This window comes from Cucurbita moschata, unplaced genomic scaffold (genome assembly GCF_002738365.1).
Source record: "Cucurbita moschata cultivar Rifu unplaced genomic scaffold, Cmos_1.0 Cmo_Scf00044, whole genome shotgun sequence".
NCBI lineage: Eukaryota > Viridiplantae > Streptophyta > Magnoliopsida > Cucurbitales > Cucurbitaceae > Cucurbita > Cucurbita moschata.
This window is the reverse complement of record NW_019268560.1, coordinates 1,730,016-1,753,774: the sequence shown is the minus strand read 5'-3', so window position 1 is coordinate 1,753,774 and position 23,759 is coordinate 1,730,016. Positions and strand designations below refer to the sequence as shown.

Below are 23,759 nucleotides of genomic sequence, written 5' to 3'. Positions count from 1 at the left end.
TCGTTTTGTCATTTTTATAATCATTATTTTAAAACATGTTTTTATGGGTCCAAAATTACTATAAAAAGTAGATTGAAGAAAATATTTACCTAAACAAATAATTTTTTTTGATACATTTCGAGCTATCTATGCCTATCGTAATAAAAAAAATTTAAAATTCATTTTATTCCGAGACTCGTTCCGTTTTAACTCATTGAACTACGAAAAATTGTACGATTTAAAATTTAAAATGAATTAAATTTTTGTTGAATTGTTAATGAATAATTAATAACAAGACTAAATTAAATATTACCAGACATTGAATAAAATAACCATAAATTTATATTAAGGACTTAGACAAAAAATAATATATATATATATATATATATATATATATAAAAGATTCTTTGATAGTGTGATTGGTGGAACACAACTAAGAGTGCAGTATAATTTAATATTTCCTCAATCCCCCACCGACTAAAACTCAAAAAGATTCAATATTTTTATATGTAATTGAAGTAATAAATGAAGGGCGCTAAAAGAACAGGGGAAAATCGTCGGCTAAGGCGCGAAGTTATCATATTCCTTTGGTTACTACTGCAAGGATCGGATAGAATTCGATTCAATCCACAAGAACACGACGATCCCAGCTCTGGATACTCAAATCCATTGCTGATTACCAAAACCCACTTCCCTTATCGCTCTTATAATTCCTAATTTCTCTTCGATTTTTTGGGTTGCGGTTGGAGATTCCTAACGCTTCACATTGATTGAACTTCACGGTTCTTTGAACCCGTCGGCTGTTGCATTTCCTTTACAGATTGTTTTAATTTGTTTTGTTCCTATTTTTTGTTATCTTTCAAAGAGGAAAAACCGCTTCGGCATCTCCTCGTGATCTGGGGGCTTCATTTATGAGGTATTGTTTCTCTCTGTTATTTGTTTTGGCGGTGATTTGACTCGTTTCTTCCGTTTTTCTGGGTTACCCATCTGCATTTTGATCCTTTATTTGATGGTATCTGTCCTTTGTTTACGGGTGATTTTGTGTGCTTGCTGTAAGTCCTACCATCCGATCTTTAAGCTTGTCTGGAAGTGTTCTTATTTAGCGTTTTGGGGGTTTTGTTCTGGAAATTGAGTCCTCTTGCAGTTTGTTTAATTCAATGAGTGAGTATCATTTCTCTTTTAGTCAGTCTTCTTTTGGAATCTGTCTTACTGGAACATTTGATCTTCAATGCGTTATTGGGCTGTGCATTTTTTTCTTCTTCTAATTTGCTGTTTCTTGCTTTTGGTGTGGTTGGTTCCTGTTCGAGTCTTTATATTTGAGTTCATAGTGTTCAAAAAGATTGCTGGAACGTATATGAAAAGAATAAATTGGATGTGCTGTTTGTTAAGATTGTCCATTGTAGAAGGCTGCTCTGTCTCTATGATCGTATCATTTTTGAATTCTGTTTTAACTTTTGGTATTACACTAGTAGTTGTAGGGCAATGGCTTGTGTGAGATCCTACGTCTTCTGTTGAAGAGGGAACAAAACATTCCTTATAAGGGTGTGGAAACCTCTCCCTAGAAGATGCGTTTTAGAACCGTGAGGCTGATGGTGATACGTAATGGGCCATAGCGGACAATATCTGCTAGTGGTGAGTTTGGGTTGTTATAGATGGTATTAGAGTCAGATATCGGGCGGTGTGCCAGCGAGAACTTTGGGCCCCCAAAGGGGATGGATTGTGAGATCCCACGTCGGTTGGAGAAGGGAACGAATCATTCCTGATAAGGAGGTGGAAACCTCTCCCTAGAAGACGTGTTTTAAAACCGTGAGGCTGATGATGATACGTAATGGGCCAAAGCGGACAAAATCTGCTAGTGGTGGGCTTGGGCTGTTACAGCTTGAATGCCATTTATAAGCTTTTTTGTATATTTTGGGACGAAGCGAAGTTGTTAGTGTTTGGTACTTGTATCTTTTGACGACTGTTGGCTGCATGGGAAAGCAAGAGTTGTGTAGATTTTAGGATGGTGTTTTTTACATTCCACTCTTAAATGCCTCGAATTAGAGTTTTCTGCACAGCATTTTTTTTGTGGGAAGTTGGTAGAAAAGTTTTATGGTACGGAATAAGTAGTGGACTGGATTTTCGATGTTGTGTTATTGTCCTCTTCTCGATGCCTTGAGTCCAAATTCTTTTGTGACGTTAATTGTCCCTTGTGGACACTCACGACTAATACACCGATGTTTTTATCACTAACCCTTGTATCTCTTTCTTACTAACTTCATATTTGGTCAAGAAGGGATAACAACATGGAGCGGGGAGCAAATAGTTAATTCAGTCGAAGGCAGCGATCTGCCGAGTGTTATGTAGTCAAACTACACAATGGCAATGTCTTTGAAGACCGTAATGGCTATTAAATCTTACCAAAGTCAAGCTGATGCATTAGTAGAGAACTACTTATTAGCAGACCGTTTGATCCCGTACACCTCTGTCCTTGGAGGCATACTTGCTTGTAAATTGGTACGTAACTTCTCGTACCTCATGCTGGATATTAGAAGGAAACGATGGTGCCCATATTTAATGCTTCTCTTCAAATCAGACACGTTTCCTTAGTATTTGCTCTTTCCAATTTTTTATTTTACCTCTTGCAGGTCTATGATCTTACTCAAGTAGTTAGTAATTTTTACTTCAAGAGTTATCTGGGTCTTACGAAAATCCAACGAGTCGAGTGGAATAACCGGTGAGTCCATATCTTTAATTGTTCATTGCCTCCATAATATATTTAGTGGGCTGTTGTGGCCATTACTGATACTCAAACTAAAATTGGCAGCGGCATGTCCACTATTCATGCAATCTATATCTCAATTATGTCATTGTACTTCGTTTTCTGGTCAGATCTCTTCTCTGACCAGCGTCATGCTGGCCTCGTTACCTTTCAAAGTTCAACGTTGTCTACTTTCGTATTGGGGGTAAGCTTTCGATTACCTCATCTTAAATGAACGTTAGCTACCTTTTGAAATTTCTTTTAGCCTGTTTTCCTCTATATTCAGTAGTGAAGCACTGAACATATTAAGCAGTTGTTTGGCTAGCCACACAGGTAGTTTTGAATGCCTATTGATACCCATTACCATACTTTCACCTTGAAGACAAGGCTGAATTCAGGAAATTGAGCCTATATCTTTTTTGGTTAAGGTTACCAAGTAGACTTCAACGTTCATTGATTCTTGAAATGGACGTGAACTTCGGTTTTACCTGGAGTAGCCGAAAGAAAATGTCATCATCCTGAGACTATCTCAGGCTGGAAAAACTATTTGAAATTTTGTCTTGGTTCGTTTGCAAGGTCTCGGAAATTTGCGGTACCCCAATAGCTACTTGGAGTTGGAAAACACGAAATACAGGACAAATAGTATTAAGTCATCCAAACTGTCATTCTTTATAACTGAGAACTTATCAATGCATGAAAACAAGGGTGGGTTGTGAATATGTAAAAAAGGTGGAGGCGGCCAATCATGCACAATCCGGAAGAGCGTTAGTTTTTTGGGAACTGAAAGGAGGTGTTATTTCCATAAGTCAGCCCATGCTATCCAGTTCAACCATGCTATTCAATATAGCATTAGCTTGTCAATTCAAAAGGGTTGCAAAACAATGGTTCGTGACGTGTTGGCTAATGGAATGAGAACGATATTGGATCTTTGCTTCTTTAAGATTGTTATTGCGGAGATCTAGCTAATGCTACAAAGTACAGTCCAGAGTATTCAATATGAGAGACAGCAATCATGAATCTTTGAGGAGATCTCCAACCACTCACACACTCTTCAAGATTGTCGCATAAAAATTACTCCTGAAAACCCCACACCCAGAAATTAAGGCTATCACTCAACCCTTACCTTACCATTTTGAATGTAAGGTTTAAGTGTTGGGAAAAATGGACGGAGCTTCACTTTTACTGTTCTGGGAGGATTGATGTCTGGCCAAGTTTCCTCCTCGAATCCTTGTGAAAATACTAGTCTGTGACTCCCATTCAGCCTGAGGCCTTGGCTTTGATATCTGAAACTATCGACTTCTACTATGTGTGTTCCTCCAAATATAATCTTCTATAAGGCATGAACTAAGCCCACCGCTAGCAGATATTGTCTTCTTTGGGCTTTCCCTTCCGAACTTCCCCTCAAGGCTTTAACACGCGTCTGGAGAGATTTCCACATCTTTATCAGCAATGCTTCGTTCTCCTCTCCAACTGAGGTGGGATCTCACAATCCACCCCTCTTGGGGCCATAGAGTCCTCGCTGGCACACCACCCACCCGGTGTTTAGCTCTGATATCATTTGTAACAGCCCACACCCACCGCTAGCAGATATTGTCCTCTTTGGGCTTTCCCTTTCGGGCTTCCCTTCAAGGTTTTAAAATGCCACACCTTTATAAGCAATGCTTCGTTCTCCTTTCCAACCGATGTCGGATCTCACAATCCACCCCTATTGGGTCCAGAGTCCTTGTTGGCACACCACCCGGTGTCTGGCTCCGATACCATTTGTAACAACTCAAGCCTACCGCTAGAAGATATTGTCCTCTTTGGGCTTTCCCTCTAGGTTTTAAAATGCGTCTAGTATGGAGAGGTTTCCACACCTTTATAAGCAATATGCTTCGTTCTCCTCTCCAATCGATGTGACGTGGGATCTCACATAACTTCAAGTATCTTTTAATATTTACATTCATTTTCATTTCTAACCCAAGATTATCTTACATGGATTGGACTGCTTTGTAAGCATATTCCTGCTTCAATACCCTTTTATGAACATGAACCACTGAGTTCAAACTGGGAGCATTGTTTGATTTTCTGTTTCTGATTCAAGGATTATGTCTATGATAGACCTTCTTAGCACTCCGGGACTGCTTGGCAGCCTTTCTAGGCACTTGAACTTCTATTCTGTTTGCCTTGAATTTTTCTTAAATCTTAACTAAAATTTCAAGTTTTTACAATTTTTTTTTCAGATTTCAGTTGGATACTTCTTGGCTGATCTTGGATTGATTGTTTGGCTGTATCCTTCTTTAGGTGGGATGGAGTATGTAAGTACCTTCTCTGCTGATAGGCCTTCGAATTTGATAAGAGTAGTGCGTAATTACCAAACTTTGATGATAGGTGGTCCACCACTCTCTTTCTGGACTAGCAGTAGCATATTCTGTTTTTTCTGGAGAAGGGCAACTCTACACGTACATGGTCCTCATTTCGGAGATTACGACTCCTGAGATTAATATGAGATGGTAGGTTTTCATTATGGTATTGACTTTTTATTTTAAGTTCTGCCATAAGTCGTTTCCTTGAATTCCGATGGGGCTGTTTCATGTTCTTTGAAGGTATCTTGACACAGCTGGTATGAAGAGGTCCTGTGCATACCTGATTAATGGCGTTGTAATATTTTTTGCATGGCTGGTGAGTTATTATCTGAATCCCATCCTGTTCCGAGCACGAATGTCTGTAGTTTGAAGGCGTGCTAAATGATCCAAACGAATCTGATTTAACTTAACCGAACGTAGACTACCACAGCATGTAGTACTATCCTAAATCTTATATTATGATTAGATTTTCTTGTATCTGTATCGATGATTACATGCTTGCTGATGGGCGTTTAAAACAGGTTGCTCGCATACTGCTGTTTGGTTACACATTCTATCATGTTTACCTGCACTATGATCAGGTATTTTAAGATCAATTGTGCATTTCCATGCAATTTGTACTGGTTAACAGGAATTTTTCAGTGCTTATAGCTTTGTTCTTTTAGTTGTAAAATAAGTACAAGATGTTTCAACCTTTTTTTGATTTTGCTCTGCCTCTCAGAATGGCATGTGTTTAATCTTTGCTTCGTTTGTTGAGTTATTTACTGGTTATTGAAGTTTGAATAGAGGAATCCTCACCATTTCAATTCGTTATCACATTCTGTTCTCTTTCCTTGTACTAAATCCTCCTTGAAAACCCCTCAAGTTTTAACTTTCCCATTCAACTCTGTCACAAATATGTATCTGATTCCCACACCGCTACAGATAGTCTCCTCTTTGAGCTTTCCTTTCCAGGTTTCCCCTCAAGATTTTAAAACGTGTCTACTAGAGAGAGGTTTCCACTCTTATAAAGAATGCTTTGTTCTCCTCCCCAACCGATGTGGGATCTCACAATCCACATCCCTTCGGATCTTGTGTCCTCGCTGACACTCGTTCCCTTCTCCAATCAATGTGGGACCTCCTAATCTGCCCCCCTTCAGGACCCAACTTCCTTGCTGGCACACCACCTCGTGTCCGCCCCCCTTTGGCGCCCAGCCTCCTCGCTGTCACATCGCCTGGTGTCTGGCTTTGATACCATTTGTAATGGCCCAAGCCCACCGCTAACAGATATTGTCTTTTTTGAGTTTTTCCTTCTAGGCTTCCCCTTAAGGTTTTAAAACGCGTTTGCTAGGGAGAGGTTTTCACACTCTTATAAAGAATGCTTCATTATCCTCCTCAACCGATGTGGGATCTCACAATGATAGTCACGATATTCAATAGACTGGAAGCATGAAGTATATAATTCTATATGCCACCTGACTGAATAATCTTTTTCTGCAGGTAATTAAGATGCATGCAATCGGATACCTTTTGGTATTCGGAGTGCCAACCGTGCTTGGTATGATGAACTTGATGTGGTTCGGAAAGATCGGCAAGGGCTTAATGAAAACGATATCAAAGAGGTGATAAGAAACCTAGTCTTCGAGTTCAAATCTCTTCCTCTTCACTCTCTTGCTCTATTTCTTAACATCATCTACATATGGGTTGAGGAGAAAAAGGAATTTGATGGTATGTAGTGTGTTGTAAATGGCTCAAAATAACTTAAAAACTTGTTGACAGTTAGTGTCTTTTCCATCATGTCAGATATGTGTACCAATTCATTTTTCTGTATAGTTCTTTTTTCCTTTTATTTGAAGAAGAAAGGTGATGATACTACACCAAATTTTCTCTGTATTCAGTTATGCTTATGACTTTGGATCTCTTCGTTGTCGTCCCTTCACGATCTCGGGCATTGTTTTACTTTTCTGCAACATTTTCTGTGGTTAATGGAACCTCCAAGTAATTTGTTTAAACTCTGCTGTTGAGATGTCTGTATAGCTTTTGAGCTTGGTGAGTACTCATGGAGAGGGCTACCACCCAATTCTATGGCTGTTTAGAACAGTTCAAACCATATAAGAACTTTGAAGAGTTCAATGGCAGCTCAAACACTTTAGGAATCTCTAGGTTTGACAGATCTGCTATGAATAAGCTGGAATTTCCTGAACTGTTCTACAATTTCATGCTCAGTAGCTGGAAAGGCTACCTTCTGTTTAAGTTTATGCATCTTGTAGCTTGTTGCTCCTTTCTCCATGTTCATAGAGGGGCTATAATAGGCAAGTAGATAATTGAGTAATGGTTGATGTATGTTCTATTGGTGGGTAGCTACCAGCACTATTGACTTGTAGCACCAACAAGTGGCAAGGGTAATAGTGACTGTGTGTGTGTGTGTGGATGAGATGGGGTGGGTTCCTTTTCCTTCTCAAGTGCGAGCAACATTGTCACTATTCTTCTATGCAATGATCGGATGTGATTTCAATGACTTTTCTTATAAGGGTGTGGAAACTTCTCTCTAAAGACGTGTTTTAAAATTGTGAGGCTGACCGATTAAAACGAATAATATTTGCTAATATTTGCTAGCACTGGACTTGGGCTGTTACGATATCAGGATCTGGGTAGTGTGTCAGTGAGGATGTTAGGCCTTTAAGGGGGGGTCGCGTTTTGAAACTGTGAGGCTGATGACGATACGTAATGGGCCAAAATGGACAATATCTGTTAGTGGCAGACTTGAGTTGTTACATTACATCTTTAAGATTCAGATGCTTTTAAACCCATGATGTGTGCAATATACTCCGGTGAAACTCCTCGGACGCGTTTTGAAACCGTGAGGCTGACGAACGATACATAATGGGCCAAAACAGACAATATATGTTAGTAATAGACCTGAGTTGTTACATTACATCTCTAAGATTCAAACGCCTTTAAACCCACAATACATGCAACATACTCTGGCGAAACTCTCCCATCCCATAGTGTCAAATCTGGTTTGGTTTGGTTCGACAATTTTACGTCAATTCAACAAGCTCCATGGTTCGTGGTTCGATCTTCCACCACACTTGCTCAAATTAAACCAATATGAAACTAATTAATCAACACTTCTTTCCTTAGTACCCATTGCCCCCATTATAGCTTCTGTTGATATCTCTTTTTCATTAGTGTATTAAACAGCTAATTAAGATCACTAATTGTGATTAGTGGGTTCCATTTGGAATCACTCAAGTACGTGGACATGACACAACATGCCTAAAATAGGATCCATAATTAATGACTTAATTTTTTTAATTAATTGCTTTATAATATGGAGTTTATATATAATTATTTTTTTAGTACTATAACTTATCAAATTTATTAAATTATTATGAAACAAAGTACAAAATAAAGAGAAAAATGGGTATTTTTTTTTTTGTGTATTTTTTAAAAATTAAAAGCAATAATGGGTGGCCATGAAATCATAATGTTGATTATTTTATGGGTTTCTTTTTCACTAATTATGGGAATCTTCCTTAATTATCATTAACTAATTAGAATTAGTTTTATATTAACTTATAATTAGTGCTTCTCCCACACTCTGTTATATCACTTATAAAATAAATTATTTGTATAATTTGGAATGTTTCCAATTTTTATAATATTAATTAAAGTAAATTATAAATAAATACTCTTAATGTTTTTAAAAATATAATATAAAGTTATAATCTACCTTAGTATTTACCTTTTAAGATATCATATTTTTATATTATGTATATAATATGCTAAAAGAATATTTTTTATAATATTTATAATAAATTTCATTAATCTATAAAATATTGTAATTTTAACCTTTTAATTAATAAGTTTTCACTTCAAACTTGTAAAAATAAATAAATTATAGAAAAAACGACATTGGTACTAAATTCTTTTTTTTGCTGACTTATGAACATCGGTAAAGTTTGTGAAGAAATCCATTTGCTAGAAATCATTCGAACAATTTAAAGAATGAAGAGAATCTTTCGATGGGGGAAATCCATTTAGTGGAAATCATTGAAACATTTTTCATGTAACACCAAACACAGTTATCTGATTTCATTTTCAGACATCGAACATCCTAAACAAAATCTCCAACCAAAGGATTTGGAAAACGAAGAGAATCTTTCCATGGGGAAACCCATTTAGTGGAAATCATTGGAATGAAATTCCGATAACATTTTTCATGCAACACCAAGCACAGTTATCTGATTCTATTTTCAGATATCTTATTCTCGAACATCTTAAACAAAATCTCCAACCAAACAATACAGAAAACGAAGAGAATCTTTCAACGAGAAACCCATTTAGTGGAGATCAATGGGTTTCCAAATATATGAACTTGATTGATCATAGTTTCATTGTTTGTGGTGATTAATATATGAAAATGCATGCACAAATAATATTCCTTTGGGTTTTAGTGGCTAACCAAATATGGAATCTCCCAATTTATAACTCAAGTTCTTGTGAGCTTGAGTAGCTGCCATTATGCCCTTTTCTTTTTGTCATTTCTTGTAAATTATTCCCTTTGAAATGGAAACAATGATCATATGTGGAAGCATGCGCATGCATATATATATATATATATATATATATATATATATATATATAGATATAATACTTAGGGTTCTTTCTTTTTTGCTTTTTGTTCATGCCCTTTCTCAAACCCTAAAAGGATTTGTCTACTCATATTGTAAATGGGGTTTCTCTTTTTACCAACCTTTCTTTGTTGTTTTTCATTGGGTTTTGTCATTGATATTTGTCGATTTATGAGCTCGATTCATTAGGTTGTTTGGTAACGATAGTTTAATCGAAAAAGCTTGATTCGATTTGATGTATCTATTATAAATCTAGGTTTGATATCGTTTGAGAAAACAAAAACGTCCCGTTGTTCAATATGTGACTATTTATAAAGCAGCAGCTCATCACTTTGGCAAGGATCGTTATGTTTATAAACGATACGATTGACATATACGTCTTTTCTCGAAGTTTGAAAGGTTCAAATCCTTGTACTCCAGATGTTGTTCTAAACAAAACTATGATACTCATGGCTTCTCGGCCAAGTTGGGTAACCCTACAACATTCAACCGTATGACCTATGACTCATGGTTTCTTGGCTAACTGTAATTGACATTTACTTCTTTTCTCGAAGTTTGAGGTTCAAATCTTGTAGTACTAAAAAAAACTATGATATTATACATCCAACCTTATGACTCATTCCTTCTCGACCAAGTTGGGTAACCCTACAATATTCAAGACGCTCGTTATCTAGATCGTGACTAATAAACAAAGCTATCAAATCGATGTACTCTTGGGTATTGGGTATAAGTATTTTTCTTTTAAGAGTACAACAAATATAAGATAGATATTCATTTCATTGAGCTATGTTCAAATTGGTCTTATATTCTTAACTAGCCCACAAACTCAATGACAATTTTTCTTACCATAACTCGAGCCTTTAGAGGTCAAATTTAAGCATATCTTACTCGATAAAAGTAGACATCAAATTATCATACCATCTCAAAGATCAATTATTCAATCTCTCACTCATACCATCGTCGAATCGAATAAAAAAAAACATTCTTAGTTCATCGAAAGTGACAACAAGAGATTCCATAAAATAACAATGTCATTGATAGATCTAAACATATAGTATATTATTATTTGACACATCAATCCACCAAGAGGATTGCTCTCATATATTCTATTATTATCTCTCTCGAATTGTACAAACTATCCACAGTTAGCTAGCTGACAGTTGAGTAAAATCCCAACAAAAACAGCCAAAAAAGCTACATTTTTTTGAGTGATATAATAAGTAAACACATCAAGTGGGAAAAAAAGCTTAAAAAAACCTTAATAGCTTCACATTCCTCCTATAAATTATGCATATAATAAGCTTCTTAGCTACCAAATGAACTTATCTTAGCGACCCACTTCACAAAAAGCTACAAAAATGGCTTCAATTGCTGCTAGGAGCTATTTCGTTCTAGTTCTCGTTCTCGTTCTGGTCTCAGGCGAAGCTATGGGACAAACCCTAGCAAACCCTAAAACCAAATTCCTTAAAGATTCTCTAGTTCTTGGTCTTGTTCATTCAAGAACTTCCCTCCTAACCCCAAAAAGAGGCTATAATTCCCTTTTAACGAAGAGAATTAAGCCAATGGAAATGGGTAATGATGATGTTATAGAGCCATTGAGGGAAATTAGGGATGGTTATTTGATGTCCTTAACATTAGGGACACCCCCACAAGTTATTCAAGTGTATATGGACACTGGAAGTGACCTTACATGGGTACCTTGTGGGAACCTCTCATTTGATTGCCAAGATTGTGATGAGTATCAAAACAATGTTTTAGGTCCAAAATTGGCTGCTTTTTTGCCTACTCATTCTTCTACTTCCATTAGAGACACTTGTGGGAGCTCCTTTTGCATTGATATCCATAGCTCTGATAACCCTTTTGACCCTTGCACAATTGCTGGCTGTTCCCTTGCTACCCTTGTAAAGGGCACTTGCCCTAGACCATGCCCTTCATTCTCTTACACTTATGGGGCTAGTGGCCTTGTAATTGGAACCCTAACTAAAGATGTCATTTTTATCCATGGAAATTCCCCAAATTCCTCAAGAAAAATCCCTAAATTTTGCTTTGGATGTGTTGGTGCCACTTATAGAGAGCCAATTGGGATTGCTGGCTTTGGTAGAGGCCTTCTTTCTTTACCTTCTCAATTAGGGTTTTCTCATAAGGGCTTCTCTCATTGTTTCTTGCCCTTTAAATTCTCAAATAACCCTAATTTTTCAAGCCCTTTGATTCTTGGTAATCTAGCTATTTCTTCTAAAGAACATTTGAAATTCACCCCTTTTTTGAAAAGTCCATTTTACCCTAATTATTACTATATTGGGCTTGAGTCAATCACTATTGGAAATGGTGAAAATTACTCTAGATTTGGAGTTTCCTTGCAATTGAGAGAGATTGACACAAAGGGTAATGGTGGAATTTTGATTGATTCTGGTACTACTTATACTCATTTACCAGAACCATTATATTCACAGCTTATTTCAAATCTTGAGTCATTAATAAGCTATCCAAGAGCTAAAGAACATGAACTCAATACTGGGTTTGATCTTTGTTACAAAGTTCCTTATAAAAACAACACCTTTTTTAGTGATGAATTTGAGCTTCCTTCTATAACATTTCATTTTTTAAACAATGTTAGTGTTGTTTTGCCTCAAGGGAACAGTTTTTATGCCATGGCTGCTCCTAGTAACTCCACTGTTGTGAAATGCTTGCTGTTTCAAAGCATGGACGGCGACGGAGACGGGCCGGCGGGCATTTTCGGGAGCTTTCAACAGCAAAATTTGGAGGTTGTTTATGATTTGGAGAAGGAAAGATTAGGGTTTGAAGCTATGGATTGTGCTTCTGTTGCTGTGTCTCAAGGACTTCATAAGAAGGAATGAAAAAAGAATTAAAGTTTTGATTTTTATGTTTTGATTGATGTTATATTATAATGTTTTGTTTACCTTTTTGAAAGTTTGTGTTTTGAAGTTTTTGAATTTGGTTTTTTGTTTATGTTGAGAATCTTTAAGGTTATGAAAAGCTTTAATATATTCAACTCAATCACTAACCACTAAGGGAGGTTCGTACAACGAGACAGACGAAGCGGGGATAGGATGACTTTCATGTCCTGTACGCCTCTCGATTAGTTTCTTATTTGTAAAATTAATTTTTTAAATCATCGTACTCCCACTGTATATCATCAATTTATTACGTATCTGCTCTAGAAAGCTTCACGACTTTCTTACCATCAAAATTTGAACATAAGTAATTTTAACCAAAATATATATAATCAATACCGGAAGAAAATAATGCACCACCTATGTTTGTGTTCTCGAAGGCACCCTTCTTTTGAGAGGATTCGTGACATGTGAAGCCTTGATAAGGTTATTACACTACATGCTTCACCTCTTGTGTGGGCCCCTGTCAATTCTTTGTAATTCCATCTTTATAGGCGTAAAGAATCAGGAAGGCTTTGGAGAAGTCGAAATAGAAGCACACTCGATCGAGTGTGCTTACTACTGTAGACACGATAACTGATACACCTAAGGTGCAATTGTACTAAGACCTTTTGTACAAAAGTTCTTTAAATTGTGCGAGGCTTTTTGATCGGTGGCCAAATAAATATGAAATATGATTAGGGTCTCATACCCGAGACCATTACCAAATTACGATACGAGTAAAGAGAGCATACAATTCTCGAGTCAAATCAAACTTGCTTCATAATCTATTAAAAATGGCTTTTCAAGCATTTAATAAACGAATTTTAAATGACTTTTTGGTAGATATCCCGATTACCCCAATGAAAAAAGAAGCCAAGAAAACTGTGCATGTGTGAAGCAAGCCGAAGGTCATCATATAAACACAAAGTAGCGAGTCTGCCACATTTATAGTGGCTGCAAAAGAAGCACATCATCTAAACACAGCAGTCAATTTACACATCATAATAAATTCAACATCAACAACCCTTTTTTTTTCTCTTCTTTTCCTTAAGAATTCTGCATACAAATGGAGGTCATTCTGCAGACACCTTAAGAGTAGAACAATGACGTTCTACGAGCAACACGACGTGCTTGCAACCCTTTCAGCAGGTCTGTCTAGAACCATCCCTGGTGTATTCTGTACCGGTTGCACTCGTGGTAATCTCTTTGCTGCATCGAAAAACAAGGAATCAAAATCAACTTTGTGAACCTTTTTGTGTGTGTGTTGTGTGTGTGTGTGGTTGGGAGTGGGGTCAAGGGCAGGGACTTCTCTAACTTTGTGAACCTCCAGATAAAGAAGATGAATCTACTTAATATAAATTTACTTGTCCCAAGCTACGGGTTTGCTATCGCGACTTAATGAACCCAAACTCATGAAACTCGTGTTGGATATCCCCATTGATCAAACAAATATGACACCGAACCACGGTTTCTATAACTCATGTTTTGCACCATCCCCTCAAATACAAATTTAGAACACTCAGGCTCCATAAACTCAAATTCCTTAAGTCTACGATCCAGAGATATCGTAAGCATAAAAGAGAAATCTTGTTTCAGCTCTTTTATTTCGGTAGGGGGGTGGGGGGCGGGGGCGGGGGCGGGGGCGGTCCCTTGAACTCATAGGTCCTAGTTACTAACCTATTTCATAGAAGATATCATTGACATTAGCAGCACTTTTTGCAGAGGTTTCCATGAAGAAAAGGCCATTCTCCTGCGCATACGTTTGAGCGTCCTGTACGATGCACAATTACACGAGCAACAATTGAACCAATTGTCACAGCTTAGTACAAAAATATCACAAAATTCCAACTAGAGAAGATCGTCACTAGAGAAATATACTTTTTTAGTTGTATGAAATGCATCCCAGTTCAACAAAGTACTACAGAATAAAGAAAACTGAGGTTGGGAGTACTTGCCTCTGCAGCAACACTCCTAGAATCCAACATATCTGATTTATTCCCAGCTAAAGCCATGACCATATTCGGATTGCCTGATAAAAGGAGACGATCAAATTGGTAAAAAGAATAAGGTAGACAGCTGCCACACTAATTTCACTTGCTAAAAGTTCACAGAATGCTCAATCCAGATGCTCTTCCAATGTAAATTTAGGCCACTTAAAAGTAAGACTACCTTGTGCTTGAAGTTCTTGAACCCATTTTTTTGCCCGATCAAATGAAGCCTACAATCAAATAGAGGTTACACAAAAGAGTTGAGGTATGAAAAGGAATAAAAATTGTAATTCGATTACAGTAGTATATAAAAGGATGAATAATCAATCCCTAGTGAAGCCTGATATGTATAGAGTATGTCGCTTTTCAGAAGGGTAAGAACTCCTAAAAAAGCGTTACTCCTAGCTCCCCGCTCTAAAACACACACACAGAATCCCACTTCAGGTCATATACAAACCCATCACAGTTTCCTTTATCAAGCACCACTATGAAATGATTTATTAATCTCTAAGCCTCTTAATAACTTCACAAAAGCCCCCACTTGGTTAAAAGTTCAAAACGTCAATTCTGTTGAAGTTTCCTTATCTAAAGTCAATACCTGTAGGTGAATTTCAAAGATTTTGTTAGCTCCCATCAATTTTTTTTTAAATAATTAAAAATGAAAAAAAACTTCAGTGAAATTTCAAGTCGGTTGTGGGGAGAACAAAGCATTTTTTATAAGGATGTAGAAACCACTCTGCTAGCGTTTTAAAAATCTTAAGGGGAAGCCCGAAAGGGAAAGCCCAAAGAGAATACTATCCGCTAGCGGTGGGCTTGGCCAGTTACAAATGGTATCAGAGCCAGACAACGAGCGATGTGCCAACGAAAAGGCTGAGCCCCGGAGGGAGTGGACTAGAGGCGGTGTGCCAGCAAGGACGCTGGGCCTCAAAGGGGGTGGATTGGAGGTCCCACATCGATTAGAGAAGGGAACGAGTGCCAACGAGGACGCTGGGCCCCGAAGGGGGTGGATTGTGAGATCCCACATCGGTTGGAGAGGAGAACGAAACATTCTTTATAAAGGTGTGGAAACCTCTCCCTGGCAGACGCGTTTTAAAAACCTCGAGGAGAAACTCAAAAGGAAAAGCCCAAAGAGGACAATATAGGCTAGTGGTGGACTTGGGCCGTTACAACTTCTAAGTTCTTTTAGCAATTAATTATAAAGACAAAATGGTTGGTACTTAATTCATAGACATATAATAACACACTTCTTTCATCCCAAACATATTTCACGGAAATGGCTGATGGCTTGTACAACGAATTTGAAGATGTAATGCCCAAGCACAATTACAATTATTTTGTTCTCAGACCATATGCAACCCATCAAGAGTTTTCAAAACGCCACTTACTTGGTTAGTAATATCGTAGACGATAATAGCTGCAGCTGCACCCCTGTAATACATTGGAGCCAAACTGTGGTATCTCTCCTGCCCAGCTGTGTCCCAGATTTCAAATTTCACAGTGGCATCATTTACAGCCAATGTTTGAGAGAAAAAGGCTGCACCGATCGTTGATTCCTACATAATTGAACAATTAAAAAGATTACATACGACCAAGACAGAAAGACATTTCAAAAATTTCAACAGCCAAATCCAAATGGTTTATAATACAAACCTGAAACTCAACAAATTGCCCTTTAACAAAACGCAACACTAGACTCGACTTCCCAGCACCAACATCACCAAGAAGCACCTGAGCGAAAAACGAAGTGAAATAAACTGGATTTCATATGTGTTGTTCCAAAATAGTTGTAGCTAAACATAGTCCATCCAGCCCCTTCCTTTTTCAACAAATAACATTCCATGTATGATAGCCATTGAAGTGAGACAATTGGATAGTAAAAACAGGGGCAAGCATAATATGAGGTATGATTTAATATCAGAATTGGACAAAGAGGGGAAGAGCATGTAAAAAAATCTCGAAAAACAAAAAGGGATACCGTCTAATACAATTGAGTGCTGAAACTAAGGGCAATAATCACGATCCTACTGAACTATCTGCTAATTAAAATGCAGAGAATTAACTTAGATCACGACCGAATTATAAATTGGAAAGGGATTATCCCAACAATCATCAAAAGTTAATGATATATAGAGAATGCAAACAGAGATTTCATAATTACAACCAACAGAAATACAATCAAACCAGAAAAAAATTCGGATATTCGCGAACAAAACAAAACCCTAATCAGAATTCAGACACAAATCAAGACTACCAAGGATTAAACCAAATCGAATTGACGATGAAAAGAAGAACAATAATGAAAACCCAATTCCGGAAAAGGAAAATCAAAGAGACCCACATCGCGATTCGGCATCAAAATCCGGACAGAAAAAAGAAATCAAACTTTAAGAATCAAAAAGGGGAGAAAAGTCTCACTAATTTGGCATTAATGTTCTTGTTTCCGCTGGTGGCCATGGCCGTAAACCGCAATCGAGACAAAAATCGAAGAGAATCGTGGAAGAACAGGCGTTGACAGAACAAAAAGGGTTAAGAATGGCGAAAAAGGAAATCAAAACAATCAAGACAGATGCCTATCTCTCTCTTGGAAGCAAAACACGCTCTCTCCTTTCCCCCCTCAAGATGAACAATAACAAGAACAACTCGATTACGCACGACAGCGATTGAAAATTAAATTTATTTCCTTTGCATTTCCTCTCTCTTTCTTGTCACGTTTTTCTTTCCCCACTATAATAAAGTTATTTTTTAAATCTAATTTATATTCCATAAAAATTATTATTTATTATTTTATCAATTTAAAAAAAATTTAAATATTTAAAACTACATAAAATAATAACTCACAAACCCAAATTATATTTTAACTCAAAATTTTAAATTTTTTTATCTAATTAATTCTTTTAAAGTTTTAATCTCCTACCCAATAAATTTATTAATTTAATAATTTTTTCCGAGATTTATTAAATTAATTTTCTTACTTAATTAAACCAAACTTCAAAATAATGAAAAACATTCACATTTCATAAACCACTTGAGATAAGCTCAATTTCAGAACCATATTAACAATCCCGTCACAAACTTCTCATACTTAAATTAAAAAATAAAATTAATAAATGCATTAAATATAAAATTGAATTTTGTATCTAAACATTCTTAAATTAAAAAATAAATTGTAAAAAAAAAATAGAGAATATTTTATTTGTGAAAAATATTTCACAAAAAGAAGTTTTATTAAAATTTTTTAGAAATTTATTAAATATTTTTATATTAAATTAAGAATTGGGAGGAGAATTCCACGTTTCGTCGCTGCCGCGAACGCCACTTTCAGATTATCGCCGTGGAGGTATGTCTATCGCCGCCGTCCCATGTCGTCCACTTCTTCCCCCTTTCCCTCTCCTTTTTCTCTGCAACTATTGAAACTGCCGCTGTTGTCGCCTGTTCGTCATTCAAGGTCCATTGCCACCGTCCCGATAGCCTTGCCCATCGTCAACCTCTTTTCTTTTCTTTTCTTTTCTGCAACCATCGATAATCGTCTATCTTTCGTCGTAGCAAATTGTTCTTGTTATTTCGTTTCGTAGTTTTTTTTCTTCTTAAATTGAAGTGCAGTAATTTCTCTGACAGTTCGGAGCATTTTCTTCTTTCGTTTTCTGCAGTAGGATTTAAAGGGTCTTCTTCTGTTCATTAGGAGTTCGGAAATTCGAATTATCGGAACGGAAGGAAAGAAGATGTGTATAATTATGAAATTGAGGATAATTTAATCTATATTTTTATTTGGGGCGTTTTGAAACATCTGATTTCTTAGCCCAATTGCCCTTCTAGCAGACAAAGTGGCGTTGGTTTGGCTGTGAGGTGCTTTCAATCACCTTACTGTTGAAGTGTTCTCATAGCCGATGGCATAGCTGACCTTACTGTCAAAGTGCCCACATAGCCGATGGCATAGCTGTCCAAACTGCAAGATTGCTACAAGTGAACTACTCGGAAGGAGGAGGAGCCATGGAGGCGAGAGACAGCCCTGGAGCTTCAGAGGAGTTGGCTCTTAATGACAATGGCCTCTCAATTCCTTTGGGTGGACCTATATATGCACCCAACTTGGTTGGTCCTCTCACCAGGGTCCCTCACTTTGAGTCTTCTCTTCTTCAGGAACTTCAGGTTCTCATATCATATGTTTTTGTTTATGTATTCAAATTCATATACCACTTTTACATGTCTTTACACCTTTGTTTCTGTTTTTAATCCTTACTCTGGAGCAGAGTCTGGAAGTAGCGTTACACATGGATTCATCTCAACTATGTGATGAAGATATTTCGTATGTATATTTTTCTTTTTCCTGAATCTGTTCTGGTTGTTTTTTCATGGTTGAATTTTTTAATTTGCAATACCATTCTGCAGGATTGATGAGCTTAAGGTGTTTACTGAAGAACAGTTATTGAATATGGCTTTGGAGGAATCGTCGCAGGTCTATAAACCGTGTGTCTTGTATCATCTAGTTCATTCCTGTTAAAAGATAACACTCAGTAATCTTTCCATTTACTCTACTAATGCAGAATAATGAGTGTCTTAATAACCAGCCAGAACTTCGAGAAGAAAATTTGAATGCTCGAGTGGCAAGGTATTTGATTTTAAGTGTTATTTTCTATTTCAATGAGCTTTCAACAGTGTTTATTTGAACTTGGATTGACTTGGTTTTACGCCTTGTCAATTTTTGACGAAGGCGAAGTTATTAGAATAACAGAAACAGTATTTCTGCACATTCACCCTCTTGGTAACTATTTTGGTGAAAATACAATTTACGTCGTATAATCTCCTAACCCAAAAATTTGATTGGCTATTTTTCTGAAGAGAAGAGACCATAGAAGCCTAGAATAGATTTGTAGATGGTAATCCTAGTAAATGAGTAAAAGGGATCAAAGAAGCAAAATTTCTTTCTGTAATCTTAGATAATCCGGCTCTTGCTCACTAAACACCCCTTTAAACAACACAGAAAGATCTTGTGGCAGCATTTTGTTCGAGCTACAATTTGAACCGTGCAGAATGAGAGGAACTCAAGTATCTTTCAGAACAAAGAAAGATCCTCAGAGGAAGTGATCGAATCATCTCTTTTTATGTCTCTTTACTGGTGTATAGATGTTCTTCCTTTTAGAAATTATAGCATAAACTCCCTTTTATCCAATTGGAGAAGTTTTTTATAATCCCTTTGGACGGTTTCTCCCTTTGTATATTTCTTTTAATCAATGAAGTTGTTTACTATTAAAAAAAAAAAAAAAAAATCCTCTCCAATAATGGGTGTTTGCCATAATAATGAATTTGATTGATGAAGTTAAATTATGATGCAAATCTTGCGATGTTAATGTGTTGGTGTTCTTATTAGCAAAGGAAGGAACCCTTACGTAGAATCCAATCCATATTTACTTTCTCAGACAACCTGTATGGTATTGTGGAGCTAAGATGTCAGGACAATTCCTGTCGTTTTAGAAGCAAGCTTCCTTGAAAACTACTTTTTGGAGGCTAGAATCCATATGGATAGGTCTAAATTTTTCATTTTTTATAAACTCATTTTCAGTTCTTCTAAGGGGTTGGATGATATTGATTAATATATTCCTTATTTATTAAAAAATATTTATTTTTATGAAAATAGTTAATTAACTCTAGGTTCACTCAGACTTGCACAATTACATTCATTGTTTACTATTTTGAATATTCTTTTTTTTTTTTTTTAAATTGTCCATTTTACTTCAGAGTGTTTTTGGTTAAAAGCTCATTAATTCTTTTGGGAAAAATGGTATTCTTAGAGCAGATGAAGAGGAAGTTAACGGGCACAATTTGGAGGCTGCTCCTGCACCAAATGCAAATAGAAGCACGAATAAAGTGACTAGAAGGAAACGAAAACAGGAGAAAACTTCTGATATTGAGGTATGCCGTTCATCTTTGCATTATGTCTTTTATTTTCTGCAACTATTTGTATGAAACTTGGTTAATTTTAATGATTTCTGATAAGACTCTTTCTAAATAAGTAAACGAGTTTCAGCTGTACATTCTGTGGACAATCTTCAACATTCGACTCTTAATCGTTCTCAATTGTTTTTTAGTTCTCTTCTCTTCGTGCTTTTTTTTTTTTGGTTACAGCATCTTTTCACCATCTGGATTATTTTTATGGGACTAATATATGGATTATTGAGACCCCTCTCTTCCCCCGTTCAATCAACTATGTCAGCAAGTCATTGTAATCTTGTGCTTAATAATTATTTTTAATACCTTTTCTCCTATTTTGTTTTGTTTTTTATACTGAATTTATAATGCGTTACATATTATTTCAGGAAAATTCTATTGCAAAGGTGGCTGAAATTATAAAAATAAAACAAAAGCAGGATGCAGACAGAGCTGCAGTCAAATTGCATGCTTTCAAGTTTGTACAATGATTTAAAAAAACCCCTTTTCATGATGTACACAGTATGTTAGGTGCTTATGGTTAATAAATTAAATTTTTTTGACAGTTGTAAAAAGGAAATTGCCAGTTCATCCGAAAAAAAAGAGAGGTTGAAGTCCTTGAGGTCTACAAAATTTTCTGCAAAGGTTCCTCAAGTAGGTTTCCCTGGGTTATTACTACTACTACTTTTTTTTCTTTTACTGACTAGTCCAATAATAAGCTTTACCATTAATTAGAGCTTGAAGAATGCAATGCCTTCTTGAGTGATGTATGTCTGTTTCCTTATTTTTGTAAACAATAGTGAAGATGGAGTTGCACTTATTATTGTATTCTAGTTCTAGCTAACCGGACAGCATTTTTGGTGATAGAAATAGTCCCTGTCTTGAGTCGGTAGGACTTTGACCTTTGTTGATCCTATGTTGTTATTGAATGTTCAAACATGCTAGTAGATTGTCACTGGGAGTATTTAGTATCATCCTTTTTATCTGCTAAAATATTGTGTCTTTCAATATGCTACTTAATTGGATGCTATGTAAATCATAACAGGTGTAGTAGCGTTCTTTTGCTGATGTAAGTGTGTTGGTATAGGATATAGGCCTGGCTCTAGCAATGTGACGGGGTTTGGAAACTTTATTCTCAAACTGTCTCAGTAAGTGAAAAAGGTGTTGATGGGTAACTAGGAAACGATGCATGCCTCTTGTTGTGAGATCCCACAGGTCTTTACAAGGGTGTGGAAACCTCACCCTAGCCGATGCGTTTTAAAAACCTTGAGGGGAATCCTGGAAGGGAAATGCATAATCTTAAATGTGGAGTCCTAGCATTAAATGCACAGGCTATCTCAAAACTGGTCCTTATAATTTGGTGGTTCTTGTTTGATCATGCATTTCGTTTCATGTATCTCCCTTCGCTGATTGGAATTGATAACATGTTAGGTGAAGTCACTGAGCAGTGTAAAACATGAAGCTCTGCAGCATCCAACAACTGTACTTTTTGTAGAGGTTTACCATAAATCTCGCAAGATGATGAAGGTATGTTTCTCTTTTTCTTAACAATCTATGTGGTCACCAACATCTATTTCTCTTGATGACTATATATATTGAAGAGGTATTGGCAACCTATAGACGAATACCATGCCATAATAGAAAGAACTCGGGTTATAATTTATTTTTGGCTTCTAGGTGGTCTCTACAAAAACATATATATATATATATATATGTTTATGCCCTTCCTTTCTCTTTCTCCCTGGTAGCCGTTACCCGAATTCGCGCTTTTAAGTGCGGCTAGCATCTTTTACACATTTCTATGAAGTAACAGATTCGTTCATACTATCAGTAAAGTTCATAAGACCGTGACTGATCCTGAAAGGAATGAATGGAAAAGCATGTCATATCAATGAAAAATTCTAGTCAGATTTTGATCCTGTATTTGCGTTCATGGAGGGTGTTAATTATGCTGGTAGAATTCAATGAAAACGTCCTTCCTTGCAATCATATGTATCTGACCTTCCTCTGATATTCTTCTTTACAGACTCAAGAATTCCTGGCCCTTGGACGACAAACGCTTGCGGAATTGAAGGACAAGATTTATTGCGTGACGAATAAGTTAATGGAAAAGGCTGGGCAGAATGATTCATCTGGATATTTCCTTATAGAAGTAAGGAATCTGACGACCCTGTATTTCCCATATTTGATTTTACATAACCGAATGCAGTTTTGTTTATATGCAGGATGTATTCTGCAATGATTTGAGGAACCCTTCCGCAATAGATTATAGCAAACCTATACTTGATTGGCTTAGAAACTCCGAGGACGAAGCTCGTAAGAAATGGGGATGCATCATAACCGGTGAATCGCAACAGAAAAACTCGGTTCTTGGCGAAGTATCGGTTTCACATGTGCCCCATTTTAGATCAGTCAGCATGAGCAAGATTCGATTTTGTGACCTGAAATTTAGGCTTGGGGCTGGGTATCTGTACTGCCATCAGGTATATTGCTTATTCGGCGCTTCCACATGATTTTGTTTTTCATGTTCATTCTTTTTGGTGATGTGCTTACAGTGTCTTGCCTGTGGCTTTTATTTCAAAGTAAAAGCCCAGGTCAATGTTTTTAAAGCTACCTCTGTCTGTCTTGGGTACTTGGGTACTGTGAGATTCCACGTTAATTGGGGAGGTGAAAGAAGCATTTTTTATAAGGGTGTGGAAATCTCTCCTAGCAGACGTGTTTTAAAAATGAGGGAAAGCCTGAGAGAGAAAGCCCCAAAAAGAACAGTATCTGCTAGCGGTGGGTTTGCTGTTACAAATGGTAACAGAGTCAGACACCGAGCGATATGTCAGCGAGGAGGCTCAGCCTCGAAGGGGGATGGACACGAGGTGGTGTGCCAGCAAGAACACTGGGCTCCAAAGGGGGATGGACTGGGAGGTCCAACATCAATTGGATAAGGGAACGAGTGTCAGCGAGGACGTTGGGCCCTGAAAAGGGGTGGATTGTGAGATCCCACGTCGGTTGGGAAGGAGAACAAAACATTCTTTATAAGGGTGTGGAAACCTATCCTTAGCGGACGCGTTTTAAAAACCTTGAAGGGAAGTCCGAACAGAAAAGTCAAAGAAGTCAATATCTGCCAGTAGTAGGCTTGAACTGGTGTGGGTTCTTACGGCCCATAGTTGATTCCTTCCCAGTAGGATCCCTTTTCTGTACTCCCTGGGGAGGTTATATATTTCTTTACTATCAACTAAACACATTTATTTTTATCCAAAACGAAAAAAAAAAAAAAAAAAAAAAAA

The 23,759-nt window shown here is 36.9% G+C and overlaps 4 protein-coding genes across 6 annotated transcripts in view; 3 read left to right on the top strand and 1 right to left on the bottom strand.

Moving 5' to 3' along the window:
* The first annotated feature begins 501 nt into the window (after nt 1–501).
* LOC111434291 (transmembrane protein 56-like) lies at nt 502–7,015 on the top strand. Of its 2 annotated transcripts, none has more exons than XM_023071704.1 (9): nt 502–895; nt 2,255–2,475; nt 2,607–2,695; nt 2,786–2,924; nt 4,942–5,016; nt 5,090–5,211; nt 5,305–5,380; nt 5,586–5,645; nt 6,544–7,015. In XM_023071704.1, exons 2-9 carry the CDS (start codon nt 2,338–2,340, stop codon nt 6,667–6,669), a joined length of 825 nt encoding a protein of 274 aa, XP_022927472.1. In that variant the 5' UTR covers nt 502–895; nt 2,255–2,337; the 3' UTR covers nt 6,670–7,015. The 2 variants fall into 2 exon arrangements, with proteins under 2 accessions (XP_022927472.1, XP_022927473.1); XM_023071705.1 differs by lacking the exon at nt 502–895 and adding an exon at nt 937–1,140.
* Nucleotides 7,016–11,007: 3,992 nt separating this feature from the next.
* On the top strand, nt 11,008–12,561 carry LOC111434252 (probable aspartyl protease At4g16563). The gene has a single exon (XM_023071653.1). It carries the CDS (start codon nt 11,039–11,041, stop codon nt 12,533–12,535), a length of 1,497 nt encoding a protein of 498 aa, XP_022927421.1. The 5' UTR covers nt 11,008–11,038; the 3' UTR covers nt 12,536–12,561.
* A 902-nt stretch (nt 12,562–13,463) lies between these two features.
* On the bottom strand, nt 13,464–17,274 carry LOC111434185 (ras-related protein RABF2b-like). The gene is made up of 7 exons (XM_023071553.1): nt 16,978–17,274; nt 16,213–16,290; nt 15,948–16,115; nt 14,744–14,792; nt 14,530–14,603; nt 14,252–14,345; nt 13,464–13,783 (listed from the first exon to the last, which is right to left on the bottom strand). Exons 1-7 carry the CDS (start codon nt 17,014–17,016, stop codon nt 13,686–13,688), a joined length of 600 nt encoding a protein of 199 aa, XP_022927321.1. The 5' UTR covers nt 17,017–17,274; the 3' UTR covers nt 13,464–13,685.
* Nucleotides 17,275–17,815: 541 nt separating this feature from the next.
* Nucleotides 17,816–23,759, top strand: part of LOC111434184 (snRNA-activating protein complex subunit) — a 7,536-nt gene continuing 1,592 nt past the window's right edge. Inside the window, exons 1-11 of one of the 2 annotated variants that reach the window (XM_023071551.1) lie at nt 17,816–17,899; nt 18,210–18,705; nt 18,807–18,862; nt 18,946–19,012; nt 19,101–19,165; nt 20,346–20,466; nt 20,871–20,959; nt 21,048–21,135; nt 21,913–22,008; nt 22,508–22,633; nt 22,707–22,964. In XM_023071551.1, coding sequence (XP_022927319.1) covers nt 18,550–18,705; nt 18,807–18,862; nt 18,946–19,012; nt 19,101–19,165; nt 20,346–20,466; nt 20,871–20,959; nt 21,048–21,135; nt 21,913–22,008; nt 22,508–22,633; nt 22,707–22,964 — 1,122 coding nt within the window. In that variant the 5' untranslated portion in view covers nt 17,816–17,899; nt 18,210–18,549. The remainder of the gene's footprint in view (nt 17,900–18,209; nt 18,706–18,806; nt 18,863–18,945; nt 19,013–19,100; nt 19,166–20,345; nt 20,467–20,870; nt 20,960–21,047; nt 21,136–21,912; nt 22,009–22,507; nt 22,634–22,706; nt 22,965–23,759) is intronic. The other variant, XM_023071552.1, reaches the window with a different exon arrangement.